Source organism: Epinephelus fuscoguttatus, linkage group LG12 (assembly GCF_011397635.1).
Source record: "Epinephelus fuscoguttatus linkage group LG12, E.fuscoguttatus.final_Chr_v1".
NCBI lineage: Eukaryota > Metazoa > Chordata > Actinopteri > Perciformes > Serranidae > Epinephelus > Epinephelus fuscoguttatus.
The window spans coordinates 25209812-25228201 of record NC_064763.1 but is presented as its reverse complement, the minus strand read 5'-3'; the positions used below and the strand labels follow the sequence as shown (position 1 = coordinate 25228201).

The 18390-nt window shown below is 40.1% G+C and overlaps 1 protein-coding gene across 2 annotated transcripts; it reads right to left on the bottom strand.

Moving 5' to 3' along the window:
* Nucleotides 1-10401: 10401 nt before the first annotated feature.
* On the bottom strand, nt 10402-17543 carry chrdl2 (chordin-like 2). 2 transcript variants are annotated; one of them, XM_049592944.1, is made up of 11 exons: nt 17405-17543; nt 16869-16981; nt 16653-16746; nt 16418-16563; nt 14228-14321; nt 13925-13986; nt 13215-13383; nt 12904-13092; nt 12612-12800; nt 11502-11594; nt 10402-11400 (listed from the first exon to the last, which is right to left on the bottom strand). In XM_049592944.1, exons 1-11 carry the CDS (start codon nt 17469-17471, stop codon nt 11267-11269), a joined length of 1350 nt encoding a protein of 449 aa, XP_049448901.1. In that variant the 5' UTR covers nt 17472-17543; the 3' UTR covers nt 10402-11266. The 2 variants fall into 2 exon arrangements, with proteins under 2 accessions (XP_049448901.1, XP_049448903.1); XM_049592946.1 differs by having other exon boundaries at nt 12627-12800.
* Nucleotides 17544-18390: the final 847 nt, after the last annotated feature.

The window sequence follows — 18390 nt, the reverse complement described above, 5'->3', positions numbered from 1 at the left end:
GGATGGATGGGTTGTCGCTGCTACATTATTAAAGGAAATGGCCACTTTAGAATGAAAATACAGACAGTACTTACTGACCCTCATCCCGACAAGAAGTCCAGTGTAGTTTTTTAATCCACAAAACTCATTCAGGGTATCGGAGGATAACAGCTAGCCGGGTCAGTAAGTGCTGTCTGTATTTTCATTCTAAAGTGGTCATTTCCTTTAAGGATCCCACTGCTTCTCTTGGCAAGTCCTGCCCTACTGTACTGTGATTGGCTATGACTAACCCTAACCATGAGCTTTTTGCCCAAACCGCCTTTGACATTTATGCATTAATGTGATGAATACTAGCATCACATCAAGTAGTGTAAGCCAATCATAGCACTGTCCAATCTGTACCGCAAAACTAATTTGTTCTACACATGTGTATGATGGTTGGGGGTTAGGTGTTTACCTCGAATAGTCTGGGTCAGGAGAAAGGACCTGAACAAACTGAGTTTTCGGTACGGATTGGTAGTGACATGGGTCAAACAAACACAAGACTTTTACCTAGGAGACTGCTGTTCGTGTCCTGTGTGAAACCAAAAGTCAATGTTGACGTTACATTGCATTATGTTACGTTACATACGTAAGTATTTTAACCCACACTACGATCTTTTCCTAAACCTAACCACGAAATTTCAGCACCTAAACCTAATTAAAGTGAAACTGAGACCTAACGAAACTGCACCCAATGTTGGATATGCACCTTCTGGCCTCCTGGTAGCATCCATCTGAAGCATTATAATGGTAGTGATAACAAGTGATAATGATTATTTAATGCCCTGATAACATGTCAAATGCTTTAACACCTAAAAATCAGCTAGAGAGTATATATCCTGTAAAGTGTTAGGTAATTGGTTTGATAGACCATTGATCCACTGTCCCATAACTGATAACTATGACTAAAATCCTTTGTTTTGCTGAGTCTAGTGGACCTGCTCTTATAGGTCTGAGATAGAGCAGTGTGATTGTATGAATTCAGTATCATCTCTCAGTAAAGCGAGCTGTGATAATTTGTACTGGGCAGGAACAAGAGAGCTTAGAGAACAGTAGTGGTTTATAACTTTAAACAGACGTCTGCAGCTCGGTATGATTTACAGTCCACATTCTTAAACACATAAAGGATAATGTGTTATATACTCCAAGTTGACACTTCATATGTGACATTTCTAGCGAGCTTAAAATAAATGTTTTTTCATTTCTAGTCATGTTCTGTTTTTGTTGTTCATTCCCCTTTTGATTTCATGGCCTCGTCCTTCATATGACTTCAATTATTCTTCTTCAGAGCAGCTTGCAGATGTGGAATGCAGGTTCAGCCCAGGTGGAATAAATCAATAGGTACTCTGAAGATATTTCATGGGACTCTGCATTCTTACATTCAAATGTGGATATTTCCCTGCTTCTGTATGTACTGAATTATAAGTAACATACGTGTGTCACACAGTGAGCACAGAGCTTTCCAGTGGATACTTTATGGTTAATATTTCTTGGATCTTGTCATTCTTTGGCATATGTTTGACATTTTCATTTTTGAATGTAATATTAACTGTTTAAGCTTTCATTTCTTATCCTTTTGAGGGTTGTGGAAACTATTGCAAAGCCGTCTTCATTTATAATCTGTATTATATGTATATATACATAGATATATATATATCCATATGAAATTCCTCTGAAAATACCCCTATTAGGAACAAATCCTCATGTCATTCAAAACCAACTCTCGCATTCAAAGTAGTGCAATTTGAAAATCTGATTTTAAGATACCTAACAGATAGATTATGCTACACATTGTAAGAAGTGTTAACAATTTATTGTTAGGATATGACAGTGAGGTTCACTTTAAACAGTGTTTGGTCTGGCAAATAATTTCAAGTTTTGAGAACATTCTGCAGTTTCCTGATTTATGCGATGAGGCAAACACCTGGCCTTTAGTCCGAGAGTCCAGTTTGGGTCTTTTCATTAGCGGTATATTTGATGGTAATGAGGACACTGTGCCAAATGGCAGAGATTTGACACGCTGCAGAAATACTATTTTCCAGTCCGCTGGAGCTCAGCTCTGCTCAGCAGAGCTTGTTTGTGTTGCAAAGATATCCCACAGTATCAGACACCACAGCTGCTAAAAATATCTGATGCCCAATGTTATCAAAATCGTGATAAATCTCTTCAGAATTATTGTTTTTTATCCATAATACTAATTCTCTTGGCTCAATTGCAACTCCACTAAAGGCCATCTGAGGATTTGTTGTTGCTTGCAGTGAAATGATGGAGTTTGTTCTTCAGCCAGTGAGTCCTGGCATGAATTTATTTTTTTTGCCTGAACAAAAAGCTGTTACTGAGTAATTTTGAAGTGATAATGATTAGTACTTCAGGCGTCCACGGTTCGGTTGCATAAGTGCAGTGTTTTCATGCAGGAATTCTTTGATGTAAAAAATAAATAAATAAAAAATGGACGTACCATTGTGCAAGAGGTTGTTATGTACACACGTATGTTTCCACAGTTTTGGGCAATGATCAGTCACAGTAAAAGCGTTTATATTCTAAGCAGTCAGTGGGCATTCACTGATTTCATCACATAAAACTCTTAAGTAACAGAAAATCTGAAACAATTTCTCCCCACATACACATGTTGACAAGATGGGGAAGGATAGTATGATTGTGATGATTACATTTCTGCTTTCGTCATTACTTATCTCTTGATGAATAAACCTTTGTTTGTCTGCTTCTGTCAACTATTATAAACTCCCGGCTGTTCCTGCCACTTTTACACTTCCCAGATCACATTGTACAATACGCACTACCAATGGATCAATCATTTGTTTGAACAATTAATCAAACAAATGAAATAAGTTCCTAATTATTCCTGGTCACACACCCTCACCACTACTTTTGACTTCAATCCTAAAAGATGTTAGCAGTCAGACGTGTAAAAACAAAACCATAATTCCCTTTTGTGTCTGAGCAGGCAATGAGTTTGTAATCAAAGTGAGTCAACATTGTCAAGAAATACCATCAAACAGAGCATCTGTTAAAGGGATAAACAGTCATTTTATATTGTGCTTCCATAAAGCTGGTTGACTCACAAGAGACATACCACAAAAAAAGAACAATCAGAATCAAAGCAGCGAAGGTCGAGATATCCAGACTCTTAGTCCCTTTTGGTTCAAGCTCCAAAAACATTGTTCACTTCCCATAATGCAACTTGATCATCATGATCTGCATATTTCATTGAAACCTCCCTGGCTGGTAATTGCCCATAGACTGAAGGTGGAAGTCACAGCTCCACTTCCCCCCACTGTACAAAAATGATGCCAAAATATCCTAGATAGGCCCACTGCCATCTTGCGCTGGGAATGTCATTTGGAGGTGTGTGTAGTGACATCGAGTTCCCGCCCATACACCTGTCCAACCAATCGCAAACAGCGTCATTGATGGTGAGCATACTAGTTGGCACACATAGCTGTCAATAATGACATCGATCCCCCATTTTCAACACCAAATTACTAGTTTTAACCATCAGAAAAAAGAACTACCTAAAATTACAGAAACCATCACTGGGAAGAATTTATTTGACATGTACTTGGAGTTCTTAGTTTGGCAAATGTCCCATCTACTAATATGGAGGGGCGGAGTTTATGACCTATACTGCAGCCAGCCAGCAGGGAGTAATCAAGATATTTTGGCTTCACTTTTGGGGAGCTGTCATATCATCCATGATTATATAGGCTATTGTCTGTGCTGTAAACCCAAGCTGAGATAACCCTGATGACATCACTATGACACAATGACATGTCTCCTCTTCCTCCCACTTACAAAACTGAAGCCAAAATATCAATTATATCAATTATACCAATTATACTGCAGCCAGCCACCAGAGGTTGATGGCTGCACCTTATGGGTCATGTGTCATGCCCACCATCTTTTCACCAAACTTCTCCCATGTGCCAAGCAGTCACATTTTCATCCCGATCATGTCACATGTCACCACTTGGGTGCATCTGCTGTTGACGTTCTAAGGTGCTGTGTCAACTTCAACCTGTTACATGCACTGTCTCTTTTCAAAATACACTTACAATTTCAGGTGAACACCGACCTCCCAGGTGAAAGCTGGTGATTTCTGGGCCCATGCTACCACCCCTCTCACCCATCCTACTTGGACTTCTCGCCTTCTTGACTTACACTGTTATCTCGCCGCATTTCCCCCGATGCTGTCAGGCACCATAACACACTGATAGCGTAGATATAAATGTTTTATTCTAAAAGTAAAACACAACAATTCCTATTCTCAGGTAATTATAAACTAATAAAAACATATTTATAAATATTATAATCCATTTCTGTCAAGAGACGCCTTTAAACCTGCACATGGCTCTCAACATGGCAGCAGCTGAGCAGATGGCTAGCGGCTAATGGTGCTAACAACATGAACAGTGCTAACAACAGCAACAACACTGACAGAGCTAATAGTGTTTAGCTTATATTAGTGGCATTTTTAATGTAAAGTGTGACATTATGGCTTTTCAAACATCACTACAGACATCTGGCCTGCTTATAGTAGTGATTTACACCTAGTGACCTCACAGAGGCATGCAAAAAAACTGAAATGGCCCATTAATGCGACAAATCACTTCAAGACTGAAGATAATAACACAGTCCACACATCTACAATTTGTATCTTACAATGTTGTTATTCTGGAGGTTTCATTGTAATGAGCACAGAGTCAGTGGCTGAGTGAAGCCAATAGGTCACCCATGTCACTGTTTTATTTTTATTGGACTCTTTCTCACATTAACATCAACACAGAATAAACAAAAAGACAAAATGGCTGAGTTGTGCTTTTCCTCTGTGACCTCTTTTGTGCTTAGCACGAAAAACTGATGAGGTGAGTTATTAACTGAAAACACATTTTCGTCCATGCTCCCAGTGATATAACAAACTCTGGCAGGAGAGTGAGATACTCTGTCCAAAAGCAAAAATAACAAAAGACATGAAGGCATCGATGGTCTGTGCCTTAAACAAGATGGATCTTTGTTTATATATCTATAAGTGTTTTTTTTTTCATCTGTGTATTTCAGTGCTGCACATTCTCACATCTGGAGCAGTCATCGCTGCAATCAAGCCTTGAGAAATGTTTGGGTAAGATTTGTTTGACTCTCAAATTGAGGGCCAACAGTTAAGCTTTGCGAATAACCCTGTGGAGACTCAGACACCAGATTTGGCTCGGGAAGAATAGGCCCTGAATACCTCATCAACACTCCTCATTACTCGAGTGCCAAATGAGTTCACTGCGGACCGGACCTATTCATTATTTCTTTTGATGGACAATTGAACTGTAACACACTTATCATGTAATCCTGGAGAGGCTTCGGATGCTCTGGCTGGCAGCTGAAAAGAGGCCATTATTAGTTACAGATCATAACCGTGAAGTTGTGGTTGGTCTTCTTCATCCAGTGAAACAAAAGAGCTCGCTGGGGTCTGTCTTTAATAGTTTACAGTCATTATAAGCACGTGTTTAAAATATTGACCTTTAAACCAAGCCGCTCAGGATAAGGGGATGAAGACTAAAGTGTTCATGACATGTATCCTGGTATTGTCCATGTTCTCTTGGCCCGACTCCAATCATCAGCTAAAATGATCAGGGCCAACTTAATTAACGAGAGGGTAAGGGTGTAAAAAACAGAGCCCTTGATAGATTTCGGAAGTATTTTGATGAAGTATAAACTCAGGGGTTCTGCTGAGCACCTTAATCAGCTATGAAAGCAAACACATCTATCAGACTTAATTAACTTAACACAATTTGGCTCCCTTTGAATCAAAAGACTGCCTGATTGATTTGCAATGCTTCAGTTCCTCACAAACACTGTATGCATCAGCGAGGAACTACCTGCTGCAGCACACGAGGAAATGTTTTATTTAATCTTTTGAAATTAGTTCAACTCAGCTGCGTTCCTTTGCAAGACAGCGCGATTACCGCAGAGCTACAAAGGGTAAATGTGTAATGAAATCTTTTGACGTGAACCATTTCAAAGCCTCCTCTGTGACACGCATGACTTGACGTTCTCTGATATAAAACAACAGCAAATGAGATTTGTTAATATCACAACAGTGGCTCAGAAGTGCCTCCAATCCTGGGCCGAGTCGTGACCCCGAGTCTCACATTTTCTTCACTTCTCGCCGAATCTGGGCTACATGGGCAGCAGGGCGGAGTACACATACACAGAGAGCTGACCGACTGCATGATTTATACCTACTGACTGCCCCCAGCTGTTACAATTGCCAGAGCCAAGACTAAGCATGCATAGCTGAATTGGCCCACGAGACGAATTCAAACATCCACAAAATGAGGACTGATAGGATTTCCATCAAAAAAAAAAAGAGACAAAGATAGCTTTCCATGCAGCATGTTTGTTTAAAATCAATCTTGTTTCAATACTGTCATCACTTAACGACTTGCATGGGAAAATGGCAACGTGAAAATGTTAATTACTAATTTAATTTGGCAGCAATAAAGTAGAACGCCCCTTTCTCACCCTTTTGACTGGAACAGCCTCTCTGGACAACTGAGGGAGAGACTGTTGCAAACTGTCAGGTCCAACAGCTTACACAAAAATATGACAGCCTTTTTGTGAGAGTAATGAAGGGGAGTGCGTCCATTTCAAAATATTGTTTCATGAGAGACAGACAGAGCTGTCTGGCGCAAAGTGTGAAAGAAACACAATGAGTCATTGTGGAAGGGGAGGGGACGCAGAGAGCACGTCGGGAGTTCACAGAGAAGGGAAGCAATATTATTCTGAAGCGCCCACTCGGTCTAGCAAATCTGCAGTTGCACACTGACTGAGTCATGGGAACCGCAGCGATAATTTGACACCTGTTGATCAAACAGGCCTGCGGACAGACTGCACACAGTGCTGCTGAGCAAAAAGGCTGCTTTCACAGATCATGCTGACATGGGTTCCAGGGAGCTCATTATTTCCATGACATTGTCTATAGCATAGTTATTTCAGTGTTTGGATTGGGAGTATTGTCCACTTCCTTTACTCTGTGTTGTGGAAATACAGACGGACTACATTTAGATCTAACAGTAAAATCCCATCTGTTGGCCATAGCTGAATCCCCACAACAGAAATCAAAAACACAGAGATGTGTTTATCACTTTGGCATGATCTATAAGGTCTCCGTTTACAATGGACCCTCTGATGGCCAGGAAAAAAACATGAATACATACATACATTATATACATGCAGCCATGGGTGTAGACTTCAGGGGGATGCAGGGAACCAGCACTTCTTATTATTTAGAACATGTGCATTTGTCCTCCCCAATATAAACATGAATGTAGCAGAGGACTTTTATTTTGACAAAATCAACAACATTTACACCATGAATTAATGCAGATAAGGTGCAAATTAGTACATAAAAAATCACCAGAATGTAGGAAAATTAAAGTTTGATGCTCAAAATTTTTTGCTGGAGGGCCACAAAACCTCCTGTTTAATATGTGTCAACACATCCGCCATGTTGAATGAAACCAACGCCCCTGCATGCAGCCATGCCAGAATTTTCAGTGTGCTCTAAGTTATTCAAAATTGCAAAATGCTTAAGTAAATTATGTTAAAAATGGGAAATCTACAGTGCTTCATAAAAATTCTTTGCAGACATGAAATCTACAAGAACTGATCTTTTTTGGCCACTTGAGGGCAGCTGAAGCAAGCTACAATCACAGTGCTGACATTTGCTTATCTATACACCCAACAAATCGTATTAATGTCACTGTTCATGACCACCTGGTGAATCTAAGTCAAATATTCACTCTCAAAAAATTTGCATGACACTGTGTTGCGCAAACTTCTCAGCGCTGCCATTCTCCTGACATCACAGAGCATCACATATGGAGGACAAACTTATTGTTGCCGCCTGTGGGCACCCAGAGCTCTGCGCCTTGACGTCAGTACTGTACAGAGATGGAACAAAAAAGGGGAGGGCTTGGAGGAAAGTGAATGAAAAGTTTTGAAAATATGTATTTGTTACTTGAGTCCATCAGTTGTAGTTCACTGCAAAGCAAATTAGCACTAACGTTAGCTTACGCTGCCTTCCCCAGTTAGTTAGCAGAACCAGTTAGCGCTCAAGCAGATGTATATGTGTGAACAATGCAAGTTGAAAATTCACTTTGAGTTTAATTTGACATATTGTGCCGGCAACCTGAATTTGAATTTTGTAATTAACAGCTCCTTTACAGCTGTTTTTGTCTCATATCCTCCAACTTGAATAACTGACTAATAGACCCTTTTACCAGAGCTGCCAAGCGTCACGCTTTGAGTGTGACAGTCACGCAATTTGACCCATTCTCACACCACACGCCACACTTGACATTTCTCACGCTTATATTTCCCCATTCAATACTCTATATTTATTTTTTTAATGATAATAAACTTTGGTCCTCGCGGCTTGCCGTAGTTCGAGTAACTCTGATTGACTGACCGAGATAACCAATCCCAGACCAATCCATCAGTCCTCTGTGCCTAAATCTAACCAACCACGGAAGGCACCACGCAATATAAACCAGTCAGAAGCAACGTAAGGCGGGTCTTGGCGTCTCTAACTTTCTTTCACACACAACAGCGCCGACATTTAAAACCCACTCGACGTTCTCCTGCTTGCTAGAAGACGGATGGTAGGTAACTACCCAATTTTGTTCACTGTTGATTCGCTGTTTCTCCTTGAGTTTCCTAGTTAATATGTACTGTTTTAAGGCTGCTATAAGTCTATCATTGTCCTGTATTTGTTGCAGAGCTTTGTAACATTTATTTGCCTCTTCTCTTGGCCAGTTCACACTTGAAAAAGAGACTCTAACGTTAGTCTCAATGTGTGTGTGTGTGTGTGTGTGTGTGTCAGAGTTACATACTTGTAAATATCAATTTAGACCCCCCTAAAGCAGTGTTTCTCAAAATTCTAAATTTCAAGGGCTATCCTTAACTCTGACAGTGTACAAATGGAACCAAATGGACCCCAATGGGTCCATTTGGTTCCATTTGTACACTGTCAGAGTTACAGACCTTGTAAGGGTCAATTTAGACCCCCCTAAAGGAACCCACAGAGTCCCTGGAATCCACTTTGAGAACCACTGTAAAACTAGCATTAGGAGGCCACAGTGCAGGGAGAGCCGCTGGCATGGAGGTGAGGACATCGGTCTTAAGGTATAAATCGACGTTAAAACAGGCCAAATCGATGTTAAAAAAAGGCCAAATTTTTTCCGAACGCATCATGACACTAAAGTCTCACTCTTGTCATTTTCTGAAACTTGGCAGCCCTGCTTTTACTGTTAGTAAACAGTAGACATTTTTAGGTGGGCGGGTCTTAGCTGGAGGCAAAACGAATCTCCACAGACGTTAGCTAACGCTAAAGTCCTGTTAGCTTTTTTTTTTTTTTTTTTTTAATAATGGAGGAACATGATACAAGAGGCACACTCTTGGCACTCTGTGGGGAGACGGAGCTGCAGAGCATCAAGCCGGGTGAATGTGTGATTAATTTAACCATTCCTTAATACATATAGAAATAAAACACTCTCTTTCTTCGACCAACAGGGCTCTCACTTTAGTGTTGAGCATCAGGTCACTTTGTGTCCAGGCCTGCGAGTGTTAGAAAAATACACTGACCAACAGGACCAGACTGGCCGACCCATATGCTCTCACTCAGTGGATGGATGATTTGACAGGAAAGGAGGACGACACTTAACGGTTTCCTCCATTTTGTTTCATTATTAAAGCTAACGTTAGCTAACGCGCTAAAAAGTTTATGGCGAAGTCCAGTATCTCTTTTAATACCTCCCCAGTTTCTGATTTGGTGGACATGATAACCCTTAATACACATAATGTAATTCATCCCTATCACATTTTAACCTTTTAAATTTGAGGAAAAAGTAGAAATATTACACAGACAGTCATCAGAAGCTTGGCCTCATTGAAGTACGATAAGTAGTGAGTGATCCTGATAAAAAAATCCTGATGTTGGGAATATATTGTGTTTGTGAGTTTTCGGGGGGGTGAAGAGAGTTTGAACTTCTGCTTTTGATTTCCATGCCTCCGATAACATTTCATCTCCAGCGGGGAAACACTTTATCCGTCCTTCCGGAGCTCTATTTAATGGAAGCCTTCAGGCAACGACGGTGCGGCCGGCATGCAGACCATAAATGAATCAGCAAATCGTTTTCAAGCAACGCCTTCAAAGACAACTCCAACTTCTATGAGCCACATCTTGGCCTGCCTCAAGTACATATTCAGTGTCTCGCTGTGTGTGACTCCATGCCAATTATTCCCCTACACGTGATCTGTTTAATGGTGAAAGTTACAGCTACAAACAAATCAGACCAAAAATGTTTGTGGTGTAAAACACTGAAAAAACTTTATGGGTTAAAACTGTGAGCAGAGGTACTGAGTGCATTCAGCTACATGACCACTGTAAAATACAAATATTTCAGGTATGTGGAGTAGTAGAATGTCATTAGGCTATGATAACAAACCAAATCCTGTGGCTGCGTAAAAATAGCTACAGTAGGTCTATTTTTTGACACCAGAGAAATTAGGAAGGCAGTTTTCTTATTAACAAATACCCAGCTGTGTATTCACTGGCATGCTAACAATAAACATTCAGACAGTCAAATGTATGTACACAAAAATCATACAAGAACCAATATACTTTAAATAAAGTGACAAACAAGAGTTTGTATTTACAATAAATATGTCGATGATCATATAACATCCTCAAAAAAACCTTTACATTCTAACAGAGCGTGGCCCCCTGCCCAACATAATCTACACACAGATTATTCTCATGTGGTTAAAGCAAAGGGTTTGATTGAGACCCCAAAATGTCCTCAACATCACTGAGTCATCAAAGTCTCAACCCAATCTTCAGCTCTCAGCTCTAGACTCTATACTGCACATCTACATTAACCTAAATCCACCCAATCTAAAAATGTCTGAATCATGACAGAAAACAGAACAGACAGTTATCAAACACTGCTATAGCCTCTAATAATTTACATACAAAAATATGTGATGATTAAAACATGATGAACAACAAAGCATCAATCAATAGAGAATATTATAAATGAGAGATTCCATTTGTATTACAGGAATGATGCAGGACATTTAAGTGCAACATGTATGAAAAAGGCATGTACTGTATTTTAACCATGTATTTACTGGAATAAAATATGTATAAAGAGGGTCACGGGGGCAAAAACCATCAGGGTGAACACAGGTCCTCTATCTGCTTGGGATTTAGGAACGTCACCATCTCCCGAATACCGTCTTCACAGATCGTGGTCTGAGAAGCTGTGCTCAGGTTTTCGCCCTCCTCTTTAAATTTTCTCCACGTCTCTGAAAAATTAAATTAATATAGAACTGTCACCACAGCCTCTATAAGTCAAGAGGATTTCAACAAATTAAAGTATTTACAGAATGTAAAAATAAAAACTAGCCTTCATCGAGTGTTGTAAGTAACGTGTAATTTTCAGGATGATCCACGATATCTTTTCTTTGAACGTCACCGATTTCCATTAATTGTAAAACACCTGTATAAATAAAGAACTCAGATAAGTCATACATTCTTCAGCAGCACTGTGTATTTGTCTTAAAGGAAAAGTTTGACACTTTGGAAAATGCTCATTAGTTTTCTCGTGAACGTAAAACAGGTGTCCTACAGAAACGTTTGCGTGTTTTTTAAGCTGGAATTACGAACCCTTTGTGAAGCCACACGGAGAAGGGTGCTATGGGTAACCAACGCATTCTCATCCCAGGTCGTCAAATACTGACTCTTTCTCATGCTCCTCAGTTTGTGATACCGCCACCGAGGGCACCCTACGGCGTCTATGAGATGCACACGTTAATGTCTGTATGCGATGCACAGCTGTCTTTTGGGTGGAACTCATTATTACACCTTGTGAAAGTTGTCAAACGGTCGCGGATAGGTTAGGGTAACTGAACTACTTGTGTTAGGTTGAGAAAAACATCGTGTTTTGGGTTAAAATGAGTATACAACATCACATAAGTATGCTACATGAGTGACTTAATGACGTGACGGACGAATGTAAGTTGCAAAATATTAGGTTGAAGCTTCAAGAACACGAGGAGCAGTCTGCTGAATAAGAGTCTGTGTTTGTTTAATTCACCTACCACCACTCCCTGTACACTCCAACTTTCTTGCTCTTTATACTACGTCAAATGTGTTGAGTGTCAAATATGGCTGTGGATGTTTGTGCATCTCATGGAGTCACCAGAGGCACCTTTGGTGTTTCTATCACGCAGCAAGGGACGTGACGAAGCATCTGTATTTGATGCCCTGGGAAAGACAACACGCTGGGTAACGGTAGATCGCAGGGGCTCCAGGAGGAGTTGAAGTACATACACAAGTTTTCTCAATTTTTTCTTTAGGAGTTTGGGTGTACATTACAAGTGATCAGCTAGCAAAGTACAGGGAACTGATTTCCAGACGTCAGAGTGATATCAATGGTCTCATCTAACCCTCAACACGAGAGCGATTTAAGTGCATTTCCCAAAATGTTGAGCTATTCCTTTAGTATAGCTCCCACCTGTAGTTACTGTACCTTCTACAGTCTTCCAGACTTGCACTTCCACCTCAGCAGTACTTTGTCTTTCAACAGCAATGATTCTGACTGTGTTGGGTGGGTCGACTTTCAAAGATGAGTCGACCTTATACACCAAGAGGTTATTTTTATACCCAAGATAACACTGGGTCTGGTTACTCTCAGCTTTACTTTCTAGAGAGACAAAAAAGACAAAAGTTACGTGACTGGTGTTTACAGCCAATCAACATCATGTCAGTATAAACACTTCATTATGTCATGAGCCACGTTCGACTACCTGGACATGTCTTGCAGCACTTTCCTGCTGATTTCATAGGATGTTGGCATGGGTACTGGCTGGGACACGTGATGCGTTTGCAGTCCTGGAGGCCATCAGTACAAGTGCACAGGATGCATTCCAGGACCTTCCCCAAAACTGGGTGCCACATGTCTCCATGAGAGTACGTCTTGCCATTGTATAAACACGCTGCGAGAAATGGAAAACATCTGAGTGTTGTGCTACATATGGAAGCGATCGTAAAGTTGTGAGGAACATGTCTATAAAATCAAACACCTATACGGGACCTTTCTGTTTTGATGAAGTCTCACCTCTTTGGTGTTTCCTCTGCAACAGAATCTTCACAGTGGTCTCTGAAGCCCCTTTGAGGTTAAGGTTACTGAGGCTCAGGCCTCTGGGAGAAGTCCTGACCCTGGGTGGAGTGGCACGGTCGGACCGCGCCCTGCTCTGCTCTCCAGAACACTGGTCGACTGAATGCCTCTTTTGTAAACACAGATATGATAAAACACAGTTATCTTTCATCTATTCAGCTATCGGCTTTGCTTCCTTTTCCCTGGAGTAGTGGCGGAAGGGGCATCACATTTAGCTCTGCATCATATGAGTTAATGGCCTGGCTCCAGATCTCTGAATCACTGCGTACATGTGAGATTTTTTCAGCAATTTAAATAGAACTACACTGCAATTCAGTCTTATGATCTTGAGGGAAAGCTGAAATCTTTGTCTAAAATGATAACTGCAAAATGGTTTCAGAAATAATCTGAAAATTGTGATCCTCAAGGGGAAAATAATAATTGCTTGTTCACTTGCACAGGGAGGTGAAAGGTCAGAGAGCTACAGAGCAGCTCCCCTGAAGCTTGTAGTGACCTCAGTGTTGTGTTCAAGGACACTTCATCACACTTGCCTGTGAGACTTAAACCTAAATCCTGCAGCTACACTACATTTAAATATATTTTAATGACGGGCGAGTGTAATATGGAAGTCTAAGAAATGTTAATTTTCTGAAAAATCAGCAGAAACATACAACGCCTCGGTTCAGCTGCTGGTTTCCATCCTCGGTTGATGAGGACCCACTGTTGCCATGATCTAAAAACCAAAAAGAAGAGATCATGTCATGATGATGAGTGCTGGGCTATAATCCAGAATGCTAGTATATCAACTTTCAGTGTAATTGTTCAATACTTTTTGTGTGCTGTCTGATTTAGTGCATTTTATTTCAAATGTAATTTTGCACATACTTGCATTTAGTGTTATATAATCTAGCCTAATCTACAAAATATTATCGCAGGTTGTAAAGCCGTTTGTCAGCTTGGAGGAGTTTGACTACCTTTACACACCAAACAGCAGGTATCTGGGACTGACACTGGAGAGGAGCAGGTGATTGGTTGGCAGGTTTTCAGTCCGCAGAAGATGTTTCCATTCTGAGAAAAGAAAGGGAGGCAACATGTCATATTTTTTAAATTTCCAAGTACGCACTCCAGAGGGGTTAGGCTCAAGTACTGAGAAGTTTCTGCAGGCTTTTAAATTTTATTTCTTATGGACAAAGCCCAAACGACATCACAGCATCTTCTCAGATCTAATGTTCTTGATAAATAGCAGTAAAAACGCAATGAGACGGCACATTTTTTTGGCTCCTGTACAGAAAGAATGACATATTATTTTGTTGCACATGCAGTAGATACACCAGTGGCGGCTGAGCTGCTCTGAAAGCTGCTGTGCTGCTCATCTGGGGTAATTAAGGGTTCAGTGTCTTGCTTGAGGACACAGCTACAAACATCTACAAATAATGGGCAACCTACCTGAGCAACCTCACGACGTCTGACGGCACGTCTTAGAAAAACTTGCGGAGTAATCCATAACTGCAGTGATTCACAATGCCACTAGAAACCTATATCGTAGTACTAAGTAAAGCTGCGAGGATGTTTTACTGAATATTGACTATGAGCTCCAGGGAAGAAATGTATGAGGATGAACATGATTCGTAGGACTGCTGTAAATTTTTTTTTTACTGGGTATCTTTTCATTAAGTATACTGTTATGTGTTGTCTCCGTGGAAACTTTCATTAATGAACACCACTTAGCAACTCATAAAATTAACCTCTCACATCATGCGGCCTTTTAAAGGACAACTCCAGGGTGATGTCAATTTTGGCTGAACTTCTACTTTCCTCTCAGATATCTGCCTTTGGTTAAAGGCTAAGTTGGGCTGAGGTGAACTCACAGACAGTGGAGGGGTCGGGGGACAAGTTGGAATACAGAACGATGTGTAGAATATGTTCTTATGAATTTACTGACAGTTCATAATCACGGACTTCCATTGTTGTCTTATTGTTCTGTGTTTACATTAGGTTTATTGTTTACTGGGCTGGACCACAAATTGCCCCTCTGGGGACATTAAAGTTTATTAAGTCTCAGTTGGTTCTCTAAATTAAACCTTTCATCCATTGTCTTGTGTCGATCACAAGTCACGACCAAGCTCAGCCAGCACACAAACTAAAGCAAGATGGTTTTACCAGCTACAAATTAAATAGAACTTGACCCACCATTTCAACTTTCACTGCAGCATTAGCAGCTATATTGTAAAGCAGTGAGCAGAGATGCTCTTCATGCATTACAAGTTTTTAACACATTTATTTAATGTACATCTTGTAGTTAAAGCAGATTTTATTTGATTTTTCACCTCTTTTAAAGGAATAGTTCTGAGTTTTCAAAGTGGAGTTGTATGAGGTAATTATTAATAGTATATGTTAGATGGCAGCTGACATGCCACCAGGTTGGAGAAGCTGGCCATGGAAGCTAAACAATGAACTGCTATGGATGAGGGCAGCAGCAAAACGTATTTTAGCCACCAAAAAAAATCAGTCGGTTTAAGTGTATGCAATATTTACAATATTTTCATCACTTTACCTTGCCGCAGACAGCACTATTTGACAGGAAACTGAAGCCATTATCTATGCTGTCTGGTAAAAGCCAAATTAAACCTTTACATCACGCAATAACACAAACTAACCAAGTGAGTCAACAACCAGCAGCAAACAGCAGCTTCCATGTTCTGCACGGTAAAATTACTGATTTTAAACCCGGTTTATAATGGCTATTAGAAAAAGTGAACTGCTTGGCAACCAGACCAGGCCTCTAATTGAGACAGGCGTTTATGTATCAAAATGTAAAGCCACACCGGGCTAGTAAAAGGGACTGGGCGTTTAATTGAAGTTGTACGGTACTTATTATTTTGGATTGAGTTTATTTAAGATAAGATATATCTGAAATATCTGCTATTTTCACGTTTTATTCTGTTCAATTTCTTTGGGGGTTTTTTTGTCTATAAAGCACATGGTAACTTTGCTTTGACGAGCAGTACATGAACATTTCACTGATGAAATGTTGCCATATGTAGGGTAAGAACTTGAGCTCACATAAAACCATACAGACGTTAAAATGCTTCCATACTGCATGCATGTAGTTTACCATAGACTTTCACCAGATGAATTCAAGTATGAAATGAGGTGTAACTTACAGAGCACGTGCACATAACACACTGATTGCTTTGCTTGGATGGGAAGAGGTCAAGCTTTGTGAACGTCTCTCCTGGCTGATACACACTTCCATTATACCTGCAGGATTTCACCGAAGCTCTCAGACCTGCAGGGATCCTGGGCTCATCTGAGGAGGGCACATCACACATGACAGGAGGCTTTAAAGTCACCTCTAAAGACTCAGAGCTGACAAGGTGCTAGAGAACATCAGTGTACCTGTGCATCTCGGACAACACTGCTGAGGCTCAGCTACTGGATTTTCACATGACAGAGCAGGACACTTGATTGTGTTACATTTCACATGGCCTGTCTAAGAAAGCAAAAAGGAGTTTACAAGCACTGTGTCAGCAGAGCTGGAGAGAGTGGAGCAATTTGAGTGTAATATTCCTTTAAAATGTTTGCTCAGCAGTGATAAACTTTGCTTAGAGGTACCTCTGTGCAGACACAGCGCATGCAGAACATGAATCCGAAAGGCTCCAGATAGGGATGCCAGCTGTCTCCAGGGCTGTATGACTTGTCTTTGAAAGTACAAACCACCCCGGGTCCTGGGTGTCAGAAATGAGGAGGATGAGCTACATGTGGCGCAGATGATCCGAACAGCAAAACTAAGGCATGTCCATGTCAACTGATATTTAAAACATCTCTCAGAGACATTTAGTCAAAGCGACAGTCAGCTCCATGTAATGCAAACCAGAGGAAAACAAATGCCTCTGACTCAACTTCAGCACATTAAGATAAACACAAGCTTAACTTTCTCTAGTGACAGAATGAGATAAATAAGTCTCACCCCAAACTCTAAAGTCATGTTTGGAGCAACAGAGGATGTAAATCTTAACGTGTCAGGTCAGTCTGGGCTGAAACTCCGACTGTACTTCTCTTTATCTGAGTCACATTCTCATGCTTTTCCTTATTTAAGCCCCACACGTTAGATGAGGAAAGAATAAAGCATCAGCCGAGCCTGCTCTTACCTTTCCGGGGTTTCAGCTCTGCATCTGCAAACCAAATGATGAAGAAGAACAAAAACATGGACTTCATTTTTTACATGTGCGTGACTGAGTCTCAGCGCGCAGTAAGTGTGTTTCTGCAGGACACAAACTGCAGGACAGTGTGAGGCAAGGATTAAAAAAAAAAAACATTAAACTTTTTTCTTGGTTGATCTACGGCGCCCCCTTCAGGACACAAAAGGGAGCGCTGGCTCAGAGGGGCATGATGACATGACCCTGAAATAGACTTGATGTGGAGTGATGAAATAACAGATGTGAAGGAGGTGCTGACATATTTTACTTAGACTATGTACAAGTAGCGATTTCTCACTATACAACTCGATCCCAAGTAAATCCTGTATTAATGATTTTACTTCAGAAAAAGGTCAGCTAAAAGTAATTAAAACATCAAAGGTCAAAGTGCTGACTAGCTGACTGAATGGACACTGTATGGCTATTATTATTGATTATTATGTGAAATACATATTTTTATTCTTACTGGAATTGGATTTATGGGCTTATTTGATGCTTATGGTATGGTATGTCCTTTGTTTTATTTATACTGTATGATGAAAAGAGTTAATGAAGAGCTCAATACAAGTGTTGATGAAATAAATCAATAAAGTAATAAAAAAATACATATACATTAAAATGCATTCTAATGTTTTAGCTGGTTGAAATGGACATCATTTTAACTATATATTATAGTGCAGTCTGTAACAATGCATCACATTTTATGAGATGGTTACTACAGCTGTCAGATAAATGTGGTGGTTAGAGAAATACAAAGTGAAAGTAACATATTTCCTTATTAAATATTTAATGTGAGGGAAAAAAACAAAATAAAATAAAAATGTTTTCTCCTTAAATGAAGTATAAAAGAACATACAAAAGAAAATGAAAATATTTTCTTTCTTTTAAAATGTAGTTTAGTAAATGAAAAGTACAAAAAGATTAAACTGTTTCCCTCT